Source organism: Geospiza fortis, unplaced genomic scaffold (assembly GCF_000277835.1).
Source record: "Geospiza fortis unplaced genomic scaffold, GeoFor_1.0 scaffold104, whole genome shotgun sequence".
In the NCBI taxonomy this organism is placed as follows: Eukaryota; Metazoa; Chordata; class Aves; order Passeriformes; family Thraupidae; genus Geospiza; species Geospiza fortis.
This window is the reverse complement of record NW_005054325.1, coordinates 6,581,012-6,602,523: the sequence shown is the minus strand read 5'-3', so window position 1 is coordinate 6,602,523 and position 21,512 is coordinate 6,581,012. Positions and strand designations below refer to the sequence as shown.

At 42.1% G+C, this 21,512-nt stretch overlaps 1 protein-coding gene across 2 annotated transcripts in view; it reads left to right on the top strand.

The window, feature by feature from the left end:
- PHACTR1 (phosphatase and actin regulator 1) overlaps positions 1-21,512 on the top strand; it is a 138,658-nt gene that overhangs the window by 102,098 nt on the left and 15,048 nt on the right. For both annotated transcript variants that reach the window (XM_014307001.2, XM_031057003.1), the window contains one exon: positions 19,485-19,540. In XM_014307001.2, the coding sequence (XP_014162476.1) occupies positions 19,485-19,540 (56 nt within the window). The remainder of the gene's footprint in view (positions 1-19,484; positions 19,541-21,512) is intronic.

Sequence of the window (21,512 nt, the reverse complement as noted above, 5' to 3'; positions counted from 1 at the left end):
CCCTTGTCAGCGCTCTCTTCTGTGATCAGTGTGCTGGTGGGCTCTGCTCTGCTGAAAGGAAAGGTGGCTTTGTAGTTACAATACTCTGAGAAGGCTGCATCTTCCACCAGCTTTCCAACCTCAGGCAAGCCACTGAAAGAGATCCGCACATGTATTTATTTATTTGTTTGCTTATTTATTTAAGGCGTGTCAGGGATCCCAAAAAGTATGCCTATGAACTTTGGAACATTGCATTAGTTGACAAACTCTCATTGACAGCAACATTTGTGTGCTTTCAAAAAACCACCCCAATACCAAGATCTCTTTAGACATCTAACACTGCCTTTTCAGTAGGACAGGGATCCTCATTTCAGAGCATGGTTTGCACTTACCTCTTTGTATGAGGAATTTCCATGGCTAACATCTTCATTCATCACAGAAAAAGGCATGTCTAACATCATGACGGCATTACTATTGTTTTGATAGTTGATGGTTGTTTTGCATTTCATAACTAGCAGCATGAGTTTGCTTTGTCTGAGTAATTTGCTATGGCAAAAGGTCAGTGGAGCAATCAAGGGATGGCAGTGTCACCACAAAACACATCACCTCTACACACTCCTTGGTTTGGAGAATGAACAGTGTCCTTAACCTTTCCAGCCCCACCCTTGAAACCCTGCCCCCATCAATTTTGCTCAGCTAGGGCCAGCAGATGTTTTGTTATTTATGGAAGCAGTCTTGCAGAGTAGATATAGTCTGTCCTTGGGCAGATGTGTCTCTCCATGTTAGATGATGGAGCTCCAAATGTACAGAGACATTTTATTTATGCTACTATAAGGGGGGAGAAATGTTGGTCTGAGGAGAGGGGTGATTTTAATGGTAGGCAGCAGGGAGTGGCATTTGAGGGCAAGGTCTCCCCAGCGGCACCTGTGTGACCATTGATGAAATGAAAAGTGTTTTCATCATGTCCAAAGTTCGTTTCAATCAGAAATGTCACCAGCCCAGAAAGGAATTTGTTAGTGCTGGGGTCTGTTACTGTTCCTGTTTCTGCTCTCGTGGAAGCAGGCAAGTCACGCTGCCCTGTCATTGCAACATCTGTTTCTCCCATCCTTTCTCTTGAGGAAGTTGAGGCAAAATGTGTTAAAGGGGTTACAATTTGCCCTTCATGCTTCCCATAACCTTCAGCCCCCTGACACAGTCTGTATTTGAGGTCTAATTCAAGCTGTCAACACAGCTGAGACAAATATATTAAATCTACCTTAATTTCCTTTACAGTTTCAGTGGGGTGTGGTATCATTCATTTTCTGCCCCGAGTTGATTGCAGTTTTGCTTTTAGTTGTCAAACTACTGGCAGCTTTTATATAAGAGGAAGCCATATTTCTCTGCTGGGCAAAATAATTCATGGTGATATAAATAAAGCTTGTGGCAGTAAGAGAATAACATATTTTGGTAATAGTCTTATTTCTCCAGTAAACAAGAGACCACATGCAGTCTGTGCAGCACTCTCTTTGGAGTAAAAGAATGGCATTAATAAAAACAGGTGAAATAAACACAAGCAGGGAAGTAGCTGCTTCAAAATGTTATATTCTGGCTTTAAAAACAAAGGTGGTTTATTTGTTGGGTTTGTCTTTTGCTGGTTAATACTGACAAATTTAGGGCAGCTCCACTAAGAACCAGCTCATAGGTTTCCGCCTCTAAAAAATCCAACCATAAATCTTCATATTTTGTACCTCCTGATTGTAGGTAGTTAATCACAAGCACAACAGTTGCTTAGCTTGGATGACCTTGTAATTTCTGTAAAGGAAACAAATCAGGTGGGAGTACAAGTTAGAAGCAGACTGGCAGGAATAAATTTCTCTTTATAGTTGGCTGATTGTAAAATGGAGAAATTGCTCTTTGAGCAAAATATTTAACCTCTCTCAGAGGTTACAGTTTGCATTTCCCCTCCACTTTAATGTATTATGGCCTATTTAGCAACACATGAACAGGAGATTTAACAGAGGCAATCCCTGTAAAGCAGTCAAACATGTATTTAAAAGCTGATCCGAGTCAGGATTTAAAAAATTGTGTTTATATAAATGCTCATATATGTTCCCTGTGGCTATTACTGTGAGTACAAGGAGAACTGCTGGAGGAGGAAGTCTGAGTTGTGTGCATGGTCATCCATTTATATCCAGAAACTCCGGAGTTTCACATGCAGGCTATTGTATGTGAGTAAACAGAGGTGACTTTCTGAAGAGGAGTCAATAAGATTTATTGTTTGTGTTTGTTTTGTGTAGGACTAAGTGTCTTTTGGACAAATGTATCAAAAAAGCAATATCCTTACCATTACACCTGGTACAATTAGGTAATGTTAATGTTTTCTCTAAGACATAGTGTTAACAAAAGGATTGCTTAGAGATGGATGGGGTCCTTTTTTTGCATATGTGCAGAAAAAATTACAACTAGTCTTTTAGAGGCAGGTTTGGATAAAAATTATGTTCCTGTTTCAATGCATTGGGGTTCACAAGCACTGCACAGACCATATGTGGGAATTAAACTAAGTCCTTAGCCTCAGACCTGATCATGTGAAATTACCATTTGTGTTAATAACTTTAGTGAAGAGGAAGTGTGAGGTATGAGAAATGTGTGAGGAAGAGGAAGTGTGAGTATAAGAAATGTGTGGTAGATCATATCAATATGTCTCTAAGTGTGCAGCCAGTAATATTCATTACTTGCCTTTCTGATAATAAATAACAAACCAGCAAACTACAAGGAAAGCACATTAGCCCCAAGATTAATTCAGTAACCTGGTTTTTCATTGATATCCCTGAATTCAGGAGGTAGCAACATTACTGGTTAATGAATAATTAATAAAATAAGCAGTCAATATATTGTATTTGCTCTATGAGCAAGCATCTATAATGTCAGGCTACACTATTTATCCTGCAGAATATTGGAGTTTTTCAGCATGCTGGAGAAGTCTGCAAGATTTCCTTTATTGCAGTAATCAAGACAGAAATGGTCTTCCTGCCTCCCTGCAATCAGCTGGCTTTGATTTAAAAGCCTTGCAAGCAGGGACCCTAATCTCAAACATCAGGGGCTGCAGAGGAGCCAGCCTGCTTCTTCACTGGGAGCAGGCATGGCTCCTGGACCAGGGCCCTGTCCCTTCTACAAGCTCAGGGACATCAGTTACCTGGTGGGCTGGCAGATGGCACCTTGAGTGCACCCAGACCCATCAGGGGAGCATGCAGGGAGGTCACAGATTCATGTCACTGTAGAATGGTTTGGGTTGGAAGGGACCTTGAAGACCACCTGATTTTAACTTCCCTGCCATAGGCAGAGACACCTCCCACTAGACCAGAGTGCTCAAAGCCCCATCCAACCTGACCTTGAATACTTCCAGGGACAGGGCATTCACCACTTTTCTGGAGAATTTGTTTCAGTGCCTCACCATCCCCACAGCAAATAATTTTTTCCTAATACCTTATCTAAACTCTCTCTCTGTCAGCTTAAAGCCATTCCCCATTGTCCTGTGACAATGCCCTTGTGAAAAGTCCCTCTCCATCTCTCTTGTGGGCCCCCTTAAGGTACTGGAAGGCTGCTACGTGTAAAGTGTGTGTAAACTCCCTCCTTGTGAGCCTCTCACAGAAGGTACAGAGAAAAATGTCTGGTCATCTTCCATGAAGGTGTTTTCATAGCCCCATCAGCTGGCTGACCTCCAGTTAAACCTGCAAGCAGCATGGGAAACTAGCTCCTTCCGCCTCTGGCTGCACTGGGAAGTTGGATTACCCAAACTGTGCTCCAATTCTGGCTTTCCCAGAGCACCCTGTGCCCTTATATGAGGACTTTCCTGCCCCGGGGAAGCTTTAATATCCAAGGTTCAGCTATAAAAGAAAGAGGCCAGGCAGCCCCTCTGACAGCAAGGTTGTTTGGAGCTGCACATCAGTCTCCAAGTGGGGTGCAACTTCTCTGAAAAGAGTTTGGTGCCTTTACATCTCCCCATCCCCCAGTGGGATTCCCCAGCTGATCCCAAAACCTCCCTCTGCTACTTTCAGGGAAAGGAGTGGCTGATGTTCCAAAGCCAGAACATCCCCTGAGACTCTACCTTTTTCTGGTTAACAGCTGAGTGTAAATGCCTGGTGTCCTTCACCCTCAGGTTGTGCCAGAACCATTCAGCCTTCCCTTGTTTGAGCAGACATAAAAGATAAGATAGGCAGAGCTGGGCAATTGCAAGCATTACAGAACCATGTGATATTCCACCATCCATTTCATCTTCCCCTTCAGACTAGACTAGCAAAGAAAATCTAATACTCTACTGCAGTTAAAAGAGCTGCCAATATTTTGCACTGCACTGTTTAATGCCAGAAAAGGGCTCCATTATGTTTTCTAATGTGACATGACAGATTAAAAAAGGCTCAGTGGTGGAAAGATGATTTTTGCCTCTGAAAACCATCATATAGGACACTTTCTTGGGAGGCCCTTTTATTTCCCTTTGTCTTGATTTCCCTTTTATTTCCCTTTGCCTTGTCCCTAATTCTTCTCTTTGGAGTCTTTATTCTGTCTTATTTCTGACTGTGTTTCAGTGGTGGTTGTAGCCCCCACCACCCCACCTTGGTTCAAGATACTGTGCAGCACTTGGCCTCAGTATGAAGGATTTTGGAGCAGACATCAAAACAGTGATGGGGAAATGCAAAGCATCAGTAGAGGAATACCAGGCATGACAATTCACTTGTCTCAGCATCCTTCCTGATGGTTGTACACTTGGCTGCCTCAGATTTGATTTTCCCACCTGCCCATCACTGTACCTTGCCTTTCTCTCAGTTCTGTGCACTTGTCACTAGTCATGTCATGTTTTAACAATTAGGGCATGTGTTAAAATCTTAGAGAGCAGTGCTGCCTCACTATTCAGCATAAAAATGTAAATGAAAGGATGAACTTGACCCAGCATTACTGTAGATTCAGTACCATCCTTATTTTCTTTAATATTTCTTTGACTGATCTTGTCAGCTGGGAGAAGTGTCAAAGACAAGAAGGAAAGCAAACATCTCTCCTGTATTCAAAGAGGAGTCAGGGAATTACAGGCCAGTTGATCTCACATTCATCACTAGGAAGGTGATGGAAAAGCTAATCCTGGAAACCATATTCAGGCATGTAAAGGACAAAAAAAAGTCAGCTGTAGTCAATGTGGATTCACAAGGACAAGTCATGCTTGATTAACGTGGTGAAATTACTGACCTGGTGGATAACCAGGGAGCAGTAGATAATGTCTGTGTAGATTTCAGTAAGGCTTTCAACGCTGTCTCCCGTAAAATTCCTCTGGTGTCCAAGAATGGCCCCGGCCACTCAGACTTTTCAATCCATTTACCCATCCAGTCCAGAGGCTGCTGTTCAGTGGCACAGAGTCCAGTTGGACTCCAGTACCTAGCAGCATACCCCAAGGGGTCAGTGCTGGGTCCAGTCCTCTTTAACAACCTTCATTAATGATCTGGATGATGGGCAGAGCGGATCCTCAGCAAACTTGCTGGTGACACCCAGCTGGGAGGTGTGGGTGATGCACTGCAGGATAGTGCTGCTGTCCAGAGGGATCTTGACAAGCTGGAGAAATGGGCTGGCAAAAATCTCATGAAGTTCATCAGAGGCAAGCGCTGATTGCTGCCCCTAGGAAGGAACTACCCCATGCACCAATATATGTTGGGAGGCACCCAGCTGGAGAGCAGCTTGGCAGAAAAGGATCTGGGGGTCTGATGGGCATGAAGTTGGGCATCAGCCAGCAACTTAATGGGGGGGCGGGGCAGGGGGAAATGGCTAATAGTATTCTGGGCTGCATTAGAAAAAGTATTGCCAGGAGGCCAAGGGATGTGATCTTTCCCCTCTACTGAGCAGTGGTGAGGCCACATCTGGAGTGCTGTGCCAACTTCTGGCTCAGAATCATGGAATATTCTGAGTTGGAAGGAACCTGCAAGGATCATCTAGACTCCTCTGTAGAAAAGAGATATGGGCATATGAGAGAGTCCAATGAAGGGCCACAAAGGTGATGGAGATGATGAACTGGAGCATCCTCCCTGTGGAGAGCACCTGAGAGAGCTGGGACTGTTAAGCCTAGATAAAAGGCTCAGGAGATCTTATCAATTTATATGAATACCTGAAGGAAGAGTACAGTGGGGACAGAGCCAGGCACTCCTCAGTGGGGCCCAGTGACAGGACCAGAGACAGCAGGCACAAACAAAACAAGGAGATTCCCTCTGAACATTAGTAACATTATTTCTACTCCGAGGGTGACCAAACACTGCCACAGGTGGGCCAGGGGGATTGTGAGATTTCTCTCTGTGGAGATATTCAAAAGTCATTTGGACACAGTCCCAGCTCTAGGCAGAGGGGTTGGATCAGATGGGCTTCAGAGATCCCTGCCAGACTCACCATTCTGTGATAACACAGGTATCAAAAGAACAGACAATGTCAATGTGTATTAGCAACATCTTTGGGTTTTGAAGTATATGAGATTGACTGATTTTTTTGTGTGCCTTTGGCCAAATTCTGTCTCAAACTTCCCCAAATCCTGCTTCCCTTCACTCTGTGCAGCCTAAGGTTTCTATGAATATGTTTCATAAAGCTATTCTGCTGCAATGCTTGACTGATTCCTTCTGATTTGGGTTATTGCACAATGGCTGTGCCAGCACAGACAATTTAGCCAGGTCACAAGCTTTGACAAATGCCTGTCTATGGCATGTAGACTGTAGGAGTCTCTAGCTTACTTCAGTCCCAAGAGAATGTGGGATTAGCTTTTGCAACCAAACTCCTTGTGTTCTGTTCTATGGAAGAAGTTACCAGGACTCAGTTTTTAAACAAGAACATCTCACAGACATGCTGCATTTGCAAGGAAATCAACTCCAGACACCCAACTTCCTTCAACAAGCATTTCTCTCAGCCCTGCGCTTCTCCATCCCCTCAGTCCATCTCTGCCATAGCAAAAAAAAAAACCCCAACACCCCCCCCCAAAAAAAACCAAAAAAACAGAGTCCCAGTTTCCCTTCCCCTTCCAAGAGTTTTCAGTGTCCCTGCACCCTTGTATAGCTCTTTTCTGTTTTTCTAACAACCTGAAGCAAAACCTTAAGATCTGCCTTCAACATTTTATATCTGTGGGTGAATCCAGAGACAAGTTCTTGCTCACTTTGGAGAATTGGGAGCTTGGTCTCCCACAAACATCCCCGAGAGCCTGCAGTGGTGCTGACTGGTATCTATACAGCAGCAAGGATCTCCAGTAATGCATTGTAGAGCAGTGTTCTGATATCTGTAAAGAAGAAAACAGAGTGGAAGCGTGTATTTAATGTACATTTTGCTAAAAACACTGCTCAGAGGAGTTTGAAAAGCTGACAGAGTGTAGTAGTTATGAGATATTCCCCCCCAACTCGTGTTCCTTAGCAGCTGGTGTTCATTAGCTGGGCTCAGCAGAGCAAAGTTGTTATTAGCATTAAATAATCTCCAGTCATAGGAGTAGGCTTACCACCCAATAAACTATAGGATACAGATGTAAATTCAATCTGCCTGTAAAGCAAAACACAAGTCCACATGGCTGTGGCCGTTGGGGATGGAAGGAGGGCCTGAGAGGGTGTATCCTTTTACTTCTTCTCAATGTGGATGAATGAGAAATTGCATGTTTTAAACTAATAAAGAAGCTGAGCAGAACTAGGAAGAAGGCACTGTGACTGTTTGCCCAGGCCATCCTAGCCAGCAGATTTTAGTCCAATCTGCAGCCTCTCATAGCAGTGGGTGCAGTTTCCAGGTTTACAAACACTTTGTGCGTCATCAGTAAATACTCAGAAGGGATTTTTGTCAGGGTGACTGTGATGATTTCCTTTGCTGCCTTCTTCCAAGCCCCCTGTCCTTGCCATCACTGTAGCCAGATGTGCATAAAACAAGTGTATGCCACAAAACCAGGGCACTGAACACCCAGGACAGAGGTATTTCAGTCTTGGCATTTGAGTGTGCCCTGCAGGGAAATCCAGGCCTCTCCTATAGCATGTCAGCAGCCACAAACAAACACACTGTGCTCGGCTTGAGTACAAAGTATTTTAAATATTAATTCTCTTCAGCCTTTCTGCCTGAATGCCAGCTGCAAAGCTATTCAGTAAGGAGCTCAAAAACCAGTCAATAATGTAAGGCACTCTTTTTTTAGAGGGCAAACAATTGGAAAAAATGTGGACTTTGATAGTACCTTCATTTGAAATATCACAGGGAAGATATCTACAACACTTTCCCAATGAGATTGAAGAAGTGAAGTATCTGAAGTGTAAAGGAAAAATTATTCTTTAGGTCAACAGAGCCAGGAGTAGTTTTCTCTCCCATTTTGAATAAGGAAGATGCCATTGGGCATTCCCTCCCACACCACAGTTCAACATCACCTCTAGTTAGTGAAAAAAAAAATGATGTAAAGAATACTGGTACCAAATACTCATCCCAGCAGCTAGAATGTGGTAATGAAGTAGGTTTTCACATTGATGAGGTGCCAGGTGGAACAGGGGGATGTACAGGCACCTGATAGTAGTTGGAAAACTGAGTGTGGAGAAACATCTGTAGGGGCTGAACTGAGCTTTCAAAACTTGAGGGAGAAAATGTAAGAAGCTGATGTCACACTATGCAGGGGACAAAGAGAAAGGCTGCAGCCTGCTCAACATAGCACAGAGGGTTTGAATGTCCCTCTGGAAGTCTTTTGTTTCACAAGGGGGGGTTGTTTATTTTGAAGTTAAGTGTATTTGCCTGGAAATAGGATCTTTGTTACTTTGGAGATTATTGATTCCCGCTGCTAATTCCCTATTTGATGTGATAAGCCTCTTTATAGCATTCCATTTGTTTTGCTGTGGAAATATGTACAAAGCAACAACAGAAAAAAAGCTTATCACTTTGTAGTCCAAATTTAGCCTCCAGGTAATTATGTGTATCTCAGTAAATTCAAGAGAAGAAAAGGCAGATGGGACAAGAATTCTCCTGGGTAAAAAATATTTTGTCATGCTTTTAGGCCACTAGATTTGAACCTAAAGGTGATAATATAACTGTGGAATAATTGTATCTAATATCTTTTCAAAATGGAAATATGCCATTTCCTAAGGCATGGGGTTTTTGTTGGTTTTTTTATTTATTTAAACCAGGTAAAATAATTTCATCTGTGTTTCTTTTTAAAGCTAGACATTTTTGCTATTTTCTGTCTCTGGTGCTGCATGTTTTCATTGATGTTCCACGAGATGCTAAGATTTTTTTTAAATTGTTTCTGACTTTTGCTAATGCACAGAGGCAGAAGTAGGCTCTGGCAGTGAAGGTGTTAAATACACACCAACTGGGAATTTGTACAATGAGCAAATCTCTTGATAGGGTGGTGAAACATGACTTTCTCTAGAAAGATAAGAAATTATTATGCAGTTGGTGGTGCAGATACAAAAGAATCAGTGTTGTAAAATGTGCAAAGACCCAGTCTGACCAGCAGGTATCCCCTTAAATGCTGAGGAATGACCAAGACACCTGCAAGACACTGAACTTTGCAATGCAGATGCTGGGGAGAGCTCTCCTTGTAATCCACCTCAGTAGATTTGTGCTTGGAATCACTGTAGCAGTTATTGGAAGGAGAATTGTGTCTACTGGACTTGGCTGAATAATGGATTTTTTTGCATTTGGTACTCAAACGGAACAAAATAATTAACAAGTGGAGTAGGGAAAACTGACTAAAAATAGCTAGTACAGGCATCATTAATTTTTTTATTACATGCTGAAAGCTAACATTTCAGGACAGAATTAAATATTGTCTAGTGCATTTTTAATGCTTTTTAAATTTTATTGTTTTTGAGAAAAGTATGTCTAGTGAGTTGGTTTTTTCCAGCTGAAACTACTCACTAAGTTTGACCTCACCTTGCAGATAGTTTCTGACCTTCTAGAACTCAATTTTCTAGCAATTTTAGTTTGTCACAAACATTTCAACCAGTCCTAATTCTTAGTCTTCAAGTGAAAATTTTAGGCACAGCCCTTTGCAAAAAGTTACTACTATTTATCACCTACCTTTCATGAAGTCTGGGGATCTGAAATCCCACAATCTGGAGAACTGAAATCCCTCTGTCACAAAATAGTTAATTGCTTTTAAAGCTCTCAAATTTGTTTACTTCCAGGAATTTTCCACTTCAGTAACAAGACAAAGAATGGGCACCATGCTATTTCCTACGCGTCTTTTCTACTAAAAACTGAATTATTGTGGTTTTGAATTGCTAACACTGCTAGCTTCTGTTATAAAAGCCTTTATTTAGAGTTCCTATATTGTGACTGTTCCAAGTCACTGAGTATTTTAGCTTTTGATTCATTTAGCAGAAAGGGTGTGAGTTGCTTTTTTTTGACATTACCAGTGTAAAGTGACTTCTTGGAGATGAATTTTATTCTTGCACTATTGTTCATTTGTCTTTCTTCATGCTGGCACTGGTAAAATGGTCTACAACAAACTAATATGGTCAGGAAGTATATGTGACACAGGCTGAGAGAGCTGGGGTGTTCAGCCTGGAGAAGAGAAGGCCGCAGGAAGAACCTTAGAGCAGCCCTCCATTGCCTAAATGGGCTTCTCAAGAGAGATGGACAGGGACTTTTTACAAGGGCATGTAAAAAGGGGGGACAAGGTGGAATGGCTTTACACTGAAAGACAGTGGGTTTGAATTAAATATTAGCAAGAAATTCTTTTCTGTGAGGTTAGACACTGGAACAGGTTGCCCAGAGAAACTAGGGTACCCTCATCCCTGGAAGTGTTCAAGGCCAGGTTGGATGGGATTCTGAGCAGCCTGGTCTAGTGGAAGGTGTTCCTGCCCGTGGCAGGGGGGTTGGAACTAGATAATCATTAAGGTCCTTTCCAACCCAAACCATTCTATGGTAATTCCTCTCTCTGTACTTTGAGTGGTCTGTAGCTGCTGTAGTAACAGAGGAGACTTTATTAAGTTGGCTGTGTATATGTTGAGATTGACATCAGCTTGCTGGTGAAGCTCCCCATCCAGATTTTCTTCCTTAAAATGGACAGCTTTTTACACTTTGGATAGAGAGTTTCCATGATGGTCACAGATTACTTGGATTGCCAAGCAAAGTTGGTTTATATGTTTACATGTTTAAAGTGTCCCTGGCTTGATATTTTGGGATTACAATTGTGTTAGTGCATATGTGAATAAGAAGATATGGTGCTGCTGCTTTTTTCATTAAACAAATTCCATATTGGCAGTGCTAGAAGAGCAACATCCTGCTAATGCACAGGTGATGTCAGTCACTGTGATCACAGAGGCCCATCAGGGGGTCTGATCTTCAAACTAACTAAACATAGGGAAGATGGTTCCTCCATGAGGTGTTTCAGCCCTCAGCCCTTCCTCAGAGCCAGCAGCTGCTTCTCAGGGTAGGTTGCATTTAAGTATCTGGCAGCAAATTTCTCAGAAGAAGATCCTTAGAAGATTGTGTTGCTGGGAAAGATCACTGGGGCTTTAAAAGGTGAAGAACTTGGGAGAATGGGGCTGTACTTTCATTGTCACTCCTCAGCCTCCCTCCATGTTTTCTTCCCTGGCCCCACAGAACTTCTTCCCACCTAAGGCATTGCTTTTTGTCTCCATCCCAATGCCATGCCACATACACAGAGGAATAACTGCTTTATTCCTATATCAAATATGTTCCAACATCCAAGCTTCCCTGAGCATCAGAAGCCAGAGTGGGGGAAATTCCAATAGAGAAGGATATTCTGCTCTTCTGGCTCATACTTGGAGATGGCTTTGCTTTTAAGAGTGTAACTAACTTTTATTTACTGCTTTAAGTATGTTTGTTCACCGAGACAAAGCAATATTACTGTAGAGAGATTTTAAAACAAATCATTCAGTAATGCCTATAGACAGCAAGCATATCTGTTCAGCTCAGATTGATTATTTTTGGTGCCATTTTACTCAAGTCATTTACAGATTGACCTTGAACTGTGAATTATGATATCTGTAGCTTTGTAAAATCAGCTTTTAATTCAATATTATCACATTTGGTGAAGCAAGTGTCTCCTCACAATGCTGTACAGACAACAGAAGGACAATTGCTGACATTTTAGAACATTTTTTTCTCTATTACAATGGGTCCTAACATCCATCTGTTTTTTCTGGCATGCTTTGGATTTTCAACCAACATTTAGTACATTTTTCACTCTGGATTTCTAGTACTCAAAAATATCCCATTCTTATTGTTCCAAAAATACATTCTTGAATTAGATACATAATAAATTCCCTTTTCTAAAAAAGATTGTTCTTTGTTTCCTACTGCAGTTGTTGGATATTTTGTTCTTGCAACTAGGGATAAGAGATTTGAGAAGTAATGCTGCAAAACTTGTGTGACATAACTATCTTAAATCAGCTGTGCCTTTTTAAAAAATAATTTCAACTTACATGATTGTATTTTATGTGAACAGCCAGCATTTGGCTGAGAGCTTTGATGTTAATGGAACAGCATGGTAATTAAATGGAGGAGGCTCCATTTTAGAGGTTGAGGTGTGACGCATGGTCTTGCAATGTTCCACAAACCAGTAGGCATCTCCCAGTTAGTATTATTGAACATGGGGACAAAATCTGGATTTTTGTGTCTATCACTGCTTTTTTGTGTGTCTATCACTGATTCTTTAAAAAGAAATGAAGTCATTCCTTGGGAAAATGCAATTGTCTGCATTATTATAGTGGTCTAATGGAAGAGTGATGACCTGGGTATGTCATTATCCACAGTGTTTCTAGTCAGAATTATAGGGCTATCAAGTCATTGCTTCATTTCTTTTAATGAAATACAGAGTTCATGGCCCAAAATATTTCTGCTTTATTTGGGTATTTTAAAGAAATTTGTTCCATATATGATGAACAAGATTTAACCTTATGCAAACATAATGAATTTTTAAAATCTACATTTTGAATATGATATTCTTTTCCCAGGAGACCTGCTCTGGGCAGGCAGTTCTTTCTCAGGAAGCTTGTAACTTTCCAAAGAATAAATCAAAATCATAATAATTCAATCCCTCAGTGAGCTGAACCAGAAAAAATGACACCATTTGAGCCATGACTCAAGAATAGATTCACATGATCTAAAGAATGGGAAAGCAAATCGGTCAGTTGTAAGAGTTTTAAACAAAGAGCCAGCTTGGTTATATTTCTCACTATACACAGATGCTTGAGCAAGCAGAAAATTTGCTGATTAGTTTTCCCAAAAATCCTCACTGCAATCTAGACTAATCGGAGCTTTAAAGTCTATATTGAAGCTGTTTCTCAACACAAAATCAAGTCTGGGATAAGGATAATTTTGGGGGGTAGTAAATGACTGCTTAGAGCCTGAATTAAAGTCTGAATAATTTCAGTTGTAAATCTGATTTTCCGTAGAGCCCAGCTGGAAACACAACTGCAGATGTGTTACAGGAAATATAATTTGGTTGGCTCGCATTCCAGATTGTTCTGTACTTCTTGCAATGCACTAATGCTGAGCAAAAGCATTGCCTCTCTCCTCAGGGTTATGGGACTGTTGTAGCTATCCTGGATCAAATGTCAAGGGAACACAATCAAAAGTTCAGGGAACACACTGGGATACTAAGGCAGAAGTAGTACCTTGCCAGTAAGGGACTGTCAGAAAATACTTTTATCTTCAATTGATACTTTGCTTTCACCAAAGGCAAACACTTCCTACCAAAATTGTCTAACTGGTTCTCTGCTAAACCATCCCAGTGGTGCTTCACCCATTTTTCTAGGGATGAACAGGCATCTCTGCCCATGTTGGTCTCCTTTAGTCATTGCCACAGGCTTCTTTATAGCTGCAGAAGCATCACCATCTCCCAGAGGCTGAATATTTTAAATCAACAGGGGAGTGGAGAGCAGTCATTACATGATAACTGAGTCGTGGCAAACACTCCTTATGGTTTTATTGCCCTAATTTCTCAGGAAAAGGAGTTATAAAGTGTATTATTATGACTGATACCAGGAGACTTGTCACGCTTACCTGTGAGTGAGCTTAAAGAAAGTAATAATCCTACAGATTAGCAAACATCTTAATGGAGTCTAGTACAAGAATTTTATTGGTTACACTTGCTTCTTTGGGTAGGGATTTTCTATTTAATATGCCCTCAGTTTATTCACTCATTGATAAAACTGCATTTAATCCCATTTTATAAATCCTGTTTAGGAGATTGATAGTCCTCTGTAGACTCTACAGTCTGGCTGGCAAAATCTGGGCTGTCACTGCAGAGAAAATGAACCTCCAGGCTTACAATGATTTTTTGCTCATTGTGCAGTGATGTGAGGTAGTTCATTTCTGCCCTCTGGTAACAGTTAATTGCTAGAAACAAATTCAAGGTTTTCTTCTTTTCCATTTTTCTCTGAATTTTCTGTACATGGCATGGGAGTGTGAAGAGCCCCTGACAGCCTTTACTTGGTTAATTCTGCTTTGCTATCAGCATCATTATTTTTGGGAAAGGCGAGGTAAATTAAGACTTTACTCCCATTGAATTTTCCTCATGTGGAATTATTTTGCTGATGTAAATCAGTGCAGTTCTACTGGCTTCAGTCATGCTTATTTATGTCAATTAAAGAGCAATGTGACAAGTAGTTCTTTGTAGCAGCTGGCTTCTCATGTCCCCAGCTCAGATTTACTGCTCTCTTAGAGCAGTGTCTAGGGTAGTATGAGCCCAGTTGCTGCTGATTAAGGATATTTGCACATACAGAATAAATTCAGGAGTTGCTCCAGAGGTTATGCCCCACTGTGCTAAGTTATATCAGGGTGACTTAAGTCATGAGGAACAACAGTGTGAGCATGACTTGGCTCAGAGATGCCTTGGGAATATTCTGGACATCTCACTGTCCTGCTGTGTGCCCTGTCATGTCCACCAGTCCTGTTCATGGGTCCCATACACCAAATGTCACCATTCAAGCACTGGAGAGCTGCTGAGTTCTGCCTTTCGTGCCTGCAAACACTCACAGTTAATAAGCCTGGCAAGTGGGTGGGGAAGCATTTTCCAGCAAGCCCTGTATTGTATCCAGCCATTATACTTGCGTGTGACCCCACACTAGGCCCTTAAATTCTCATGTCCTCTGGACAGAGGCAAAGATGAATTCCTGCTACACAGAAAACACATATTCCACATTATCCTGTTCACACAACAAGCTAGATGGCATAAACCAGCTTTTTCTTGGAGCTCATCCACAGCAAAACAAGAGATCAAGGAGAGAAAACCCATGACTCCTGGTAGGACACAGCCAAGACAGCCAGGAGCATCTCACCTCAAAGGTGCTGCCAGACAAAAGGCTGCAAAAATCTGAGCCAAGGCCCCACAAGGGGTTGGCTGCTGGCCTGAGAGCCCTCAGGGAGTGGCCACACTGCAGAGCAGGGTAAGCAGCACTGTGTACTTCATTTAAGTGTTTTGTCATGCCCAAGGAGATGTTTTTCCTTTTATTACTCCTGCAGAACACTGACACATGGAGCAGAAACTTTTCATTCTGAGTCCTCAGTTTGCTGGGGAGGGTCCAAACAGTAGCATCCATCAATGAAAATGCTGCCTTTCTTTCCTGTTGGTCCCTGCACCAGCCAATATTTTAGATCTACAGCAACTGATTTTGCATGATTGTCCCTTCTGGCCCCAAACTCCTACTTATCTGCCATAATGTGACCGGCCCAGCCCAGAGCAAATTCAAAGCAAGCAAACAAGCAAAAAAAAATGAAAACACCCAACAAAATAAGCCTCACTACACTGTCCTTATGTGGAACTGCTCTTATTGTCTAGCACACAGAGTGTGATGCATTTGATCATGCAGAGAATTAATTCAGAAAATTGGTTTGCTGTCAAGTTTATCTTTGTAAATGTAAGCAATTTTTACTGACAAACTCATTTGGATATTATTTTTTCAGCTAAATCCCAGCAAGGCTTTCCTTATGTCACCATAAATCTTAGGAAGCTTTCCTTTGTAGTAAAACCTTTGTCATAGAATATTTGCAAAACTGTTGTAATCGATATTGCAGAAATATATGAAGTATAAACCAAGCAATACATTGTAAAGCACCAATTACAAAACACTTTCCTGTCCTCTTGGATGCCTGAAGCATATTGCAAATCTGTGTGGATGGCACAGTGAAGGTCAGACATGTTGACACATGAACATTTTAAACACAGAAAGTGCTGTTAGAGGTGGTTACTTGTTGAGGTGTCTCCCCTGTTCCTTGGTCAGGCACCTGCACTTACTTTGATGAAACAGCCAGAGTTACCTTTCTGATCAACAGCAGCACCACACATCTCCCTCCATCCTTACAGTTTGCACAAGCAGATCTGTTCTTTGCTGTGGCACCAGGTTCCTTCCTCACCTCCATTTTCTCCCGTTTATTCTGATTGTGCTGCTAATGAGACACCTTTCCCTGACCTGTGGCCTCCTGACTGGCTCATGCAGCCCTGTGATGTTAAATTAAATGAGGCACAGCAGCAAGCCAGCAATCAAACTACTGAAATCAACCTGTGCAAGCTAGGTGGGCTTCATTAACAACTTTTTGTTCTGGGCAGGACAGGAAGGAAGGCAGAAGAGTGGAGCTATCACCACTGATGTTTGCCAAGGTCAGAGCTCTATGCTAGAGATGGTGTACTGAAAGTGGGTGTGGAAAAATGTCTTTGCAGCCATAGTAATAAAGCAAGAGCTGCTTGTGTTTCTTGATTTACATTATCTGTAACTAGTATCAGGATTTTCAAAGATTAACGGAGATGTTAGCAGCTGTTCAACATCTGGTAAGCCTAGAAATTAGGTGGCAAGAAACAAGAGCTTAAATGGTGCTGTTCTGAGGAGCTGGTGGAGGTGTTTGTAAGCCCCAATAGTTTGGGGGCAGAAGTCACTGTAATAGCATGAGAAGGAATTTAAATGGAATGTAAATGAGCAAAAGAGATAATTGGGAGAGCTTGGAAGGGGAGGGCTGTGGAAGGGGATAGGTTTATTTGAAGAGCTCATCAAGGAGGGACTTACAATGAAAGAGCAGGAGCAGACTCAGTCAGTCCCAAAGGATGATGGAAATGGGAATTTAACAGCAGTTCAAGGAGATTAAAGCAGACACTGGTACTGGAGGCCAGGAACCTCCATGGCTTCTATTCATGACCTTCTTCATCCTTCAGTGATGCTTTACTACTTGCGCTGTAATCAGATTCTGTTCCACACAAGAATGCCTTAACTTTTCCTACTGCCTAAGTCACATTATTAGAAACTTGGGATTATAAAACTCCAGAAGTGATTGCTAATCCATGAATGAATCTATCCAAAGTGGCATGGCTTTTTCTGCTGTGCATCACTTAAAAGTGGCAGTCACCATTTAGGCAGGAGCACTCTGCAGACTGAAAAGGGTGGATAATGGGATCCACAAAGTGATTTGACTCTTGATGGGGAACATGGGTATCTTTGGCTGGCTTTCATTTGGGGCCCTACCAGACAATGTGGGGAAGACCCATGGTCTCTAGGTCCTGAGCAGCACAAGAGTAGAGGGTGCAGAAAACAACAAGGGTATTCTTGCAGGAAATCTGTGTCCTTTTGTGTGGAAGCAATGCCACAGTAACATGCAGTGAAAGCTTAGTTTAAATGAATGTACTTCATGGCAGGTACCTCACTGAACACATGGAAGATGTGATCCTTGTTGTAAATCACTTCTGTAGGTAGATAAAACTTCTGCCTTCTGTTAGAAATGTCCTAGTGTGAACTGTTTGTGACAGAACAGTTATCTGAGTCCTTCAATCCCTGTTTTCTTGGAAACGGGAGCACTTTTGGGGAGGCTTTTTCCTTTCTCCTTTTACTATGATGTTTGTTTCTGTAGAAGCCATCCACATGCTGGATGGCTGGAGTTCATCCTGAACATCCCTCTGATGCATCCTTTTGAAAAGCATCATGGAATGGAGCATTAAAAACATTTATAATACAGTTCCTGCAGACATGTGTGGTGGGGCTAAAAGCGGCAACTTCTTTTGGTTCTCATGTGATGCTAGAAATGAAGTAGTTTTAATTGCTTCACAGTCCTAAGGCAAAGTCTCCCATTAGTAACAGCCACTGTATCTAAAAGATGGTAATGGCAAGCACTTGAATAGCACTTTCTGTCTTCAAAGTACTTTGCAGGCATTCTTTACTTCTGAATTAAGGGTCAGTTTCTGTCCCTTTTAACACTTTGCTAATGAGATAAATGTTCAATCTGCTATGAGAAAGGGATAAAGCTCCTGTCTCCAAATTCTACACTGAAATAGGGCTGTTTTCTGCTGGTTTGTTTTCATGGTGTAAAGTGCCCCTAAAGGACATAGGGCTGGTATCACCTCTGCTGGTGGAAATCTTCAGACTGTAAAATTAGGTGTCTGTAAAGCTTTTGCCTTCAAACATCTGGTGTGGGAAGTGGGCTTCTACCCAGTACTTGTTCAGCCCTGTGCTCTGCACCACAGTGTGAGGGGCAGGGGTCTTGAACCGGCACACACATGAGCTCCTGGCCCTGGAGAAGGCTGGGGTGTGCACCAGCAGCTTAGTCCCTGTGTGGTGAGGAGCCATTGTCAGACATCTCTCATCCAGCCTTGCAGAGCCAGCTCCATTTCAGGGAGCTGCTGTGCCCAGGGTCAGGGGAACATTCCTTGCAGAAGATGAAGCCATGCAGCATTCTTGTCATTTCCTATCAGTGCCCAGTTACTCACAAGGAAGCTGGTCCAGTTGACAGAGACTGGGCCCTCAAGTTGGAAATGTCTCTGAGTGACCAAGTCTGAAGGAAGAGAAGGCTCTGTCATGTCACTGGTATCATTGACAAAACACCCATTGACTTGGATAAAAGTATGAGGATGCCCAACAGTGCTGACTTCTGATGTCATCTCTCTGGTTTACTTTGTTTTGCAAAGACCCTTTTGTGCTTGCTCTGTATTCTGAATATTCAGGTCATTCCTATGTACAGAGCCCCTATTTGTAATTAGATTGTGGGGTTTGTTGACCCTATTACAGCAGATTGACTAGCAAGCCACACTGATCCTTCAATATAGGATTTAATAAAAGCCACAAGAGGAGGAGGAGGGTTGCTATTGTTCTGCCCTCAGTGCTGCCAAACAGTCCCTTGTTTTTCTGTGTCTGTGTGTTCAAACGCTGTGTGAACCAACGGGGCGCAGTCAGGAGGCTGGCGAGGGGGCAGCGAGAGGGTTAGCTGGATCCTAGCTAGAAATACTTGTGCAAGTCAGGAAGAAGGCATGGAGGGAAGGAAATTAAGTGGAGACATCTGTGTGGCTTAGCTTTCAGCAGCTCTGCCTGGGGTAGGGGAGCGAGAGTCATGCCTAAGATGACATAACATATTTTGTCTTTCGTGGGTTGGAAACAGAGGAAACTGAGAAAGCGAAGCATGGTGTGTGTCACGCATGGTCCAGGCATACCAAGTACATAATGGAGCAGTGTCAGTGCTTTCTGTTCTGCCTTTCACACCCCAAAGTGACTCTTCAAGGCAGAGAACTGAGGAGAATATGATATGGTGCAAAAACTGATCTTGGACTTTTTTCGCAGACGACTGAGCCAGAGGCCGACTGCTGAAGAATTGGAGCAGAGGAACATACTGAAACGTAAGTCCTGATTCTGCTGCCATTTAACCTAAAGCCAGATAATTTGGGTTAGGTTTCATACACATTTGGTGTTTTTTATGAACATCAGCTATTCTCTGTAAGCATCACTGATAATTATTAAAAATAATAAGAGCATTGTAAGTGCAATTAAGCGTGAAAGTCTGTAGTAACATCTAGATCTGTAGAAACAGTTCTTTCAAATCAGAGTCAGTAAATTTACAAGAAGAAACAACCTAAGGGGAAAAAATCCCAGGTCTTGAATGACATTCCAGACAGGGGGTCAGACATCCTGAAAAGCCTCCTTTGTGCAGCACTTATATAGATGAACATCCCGTTGTAAATTAGTAAAGACATTAGGGCATAGCTCGATTAGCTTTCCTAAAAATCTTCACAGCAGTCTATGCTAGCTGGAGCCTTTATTCAATTTAAAAAAGAATCCAGTGTGACTCAGGGTTATTCCCATGAAACTCTCCCTTTAAATCAGCCAAAAATTTGCTGGTAGATCCTCAGCCCATGTTATTTTAAAGGGGCAAAATACCACTCAGAAATCATGAACCAAGTTAGTAGATACATTGTCACTGACTTGAAGGGAAGCTGGACTGAGTCCAACTTTCATAAGCTCATGAATGAACAGGAAGAACATTACAGTTTCTTTACTTGCATGGAAGTGTTTTGAATATTAAAAACAAAAAGGCTGTTTATCTAATTATTGTTGTTACTTTGGAAACAGAAACAACAACAACAAACAAACAAGTTCTTCCCCTTTTAAGTTAGTAAATGCATATTTCCAGGAAAATGTTTAAAAATTACTACAGAAAAAAGTATTCCAAAATGGTACCTTATACATAATGTCTCCTTAAGTAGGTCCATAATTCACCTTCTCTCATTCGAATAGCTGCATTGTAGAGAATCATAAAAATGTGGTAGCAGAAGATCAATTCTCTGAAAATCAGCAGAATTCATTTTTCAAATACTTCAAAATCAAATTCTTAGCAGATTAATGATAGTGTTAGTGCCCAGCAGGGTCTTTTCATCTGTTGATGTTATTACACGTGGCAGTCAGAGAGAGAGAGAGAGGCACCACTGTGAATGCAAAGAGGAGAAAAGACCGGACAGCAGAGTGGTGTGGGCAAGCCTGGAAAAGCCATTTGTTTGGGACCAGCCCTCTCTTAGTAACTGTGCTTCTCCTGTCCGCTCCTAACTCCAGTGACTGGCTGCTGGAGGAAGTCAGGGGCAGAACCTGGGGAAATATTTGGCACATCCAGCTGTGATTGTCTCCCAGAGGTGTAGCAGAACAGCTGGAGAAGGGGGGACCTGCAACGTGACTGATGTCAGGCTCAGGCACAGAGAGACAGAGGCTGATTTTCTGGCAGCTCATGTTGTCATCCTGGGACCTCTGAACAAACACATGTCAGGCACCACCTGGCGCTGGTGCATGATCAGCAAACACTGCCCTGGTGGCATCTTGGGCACCTGCTTTGGACCGGCATCAGCAGAGAGCAGCATCTCCAGCGCTGGGTGCCTTGCAGACATTCCTAAAGGTCACGTTGCTGAGCACAGCAGTCACAGAGCACCCTAAAGGTGTCTTATATTTCAGAGGAGTTACCCCTTGAGTAACACCAGTTTCTTTTTTAATTGCATAAAGGCTCTTAAATGACATGGATGTTTGAAAATACTACCCTGATTCCAGAACCACATTGTATTTCCTGAATGGATTTTCTTTAGCTTGCTTTAGCACAGATCTGCCCTATGTGTGTCTTGGTAAACTAACAGCTTCCTAATTAAAGGAAAGAGTAATGTGGTATTTCCAAGGCATTCCAACTTTTGGTGAACCACAGCAGGAAAGAAAAAAATTAAATTTGTTACATAATTTTAAAAAGAAAACATAAACATACTTGACACTTAAGTAAATATAAATATTTTCTGATTTGTATGTCATTTTGTGTTGTTTCTCGAGACTTCTGAGAAGGAA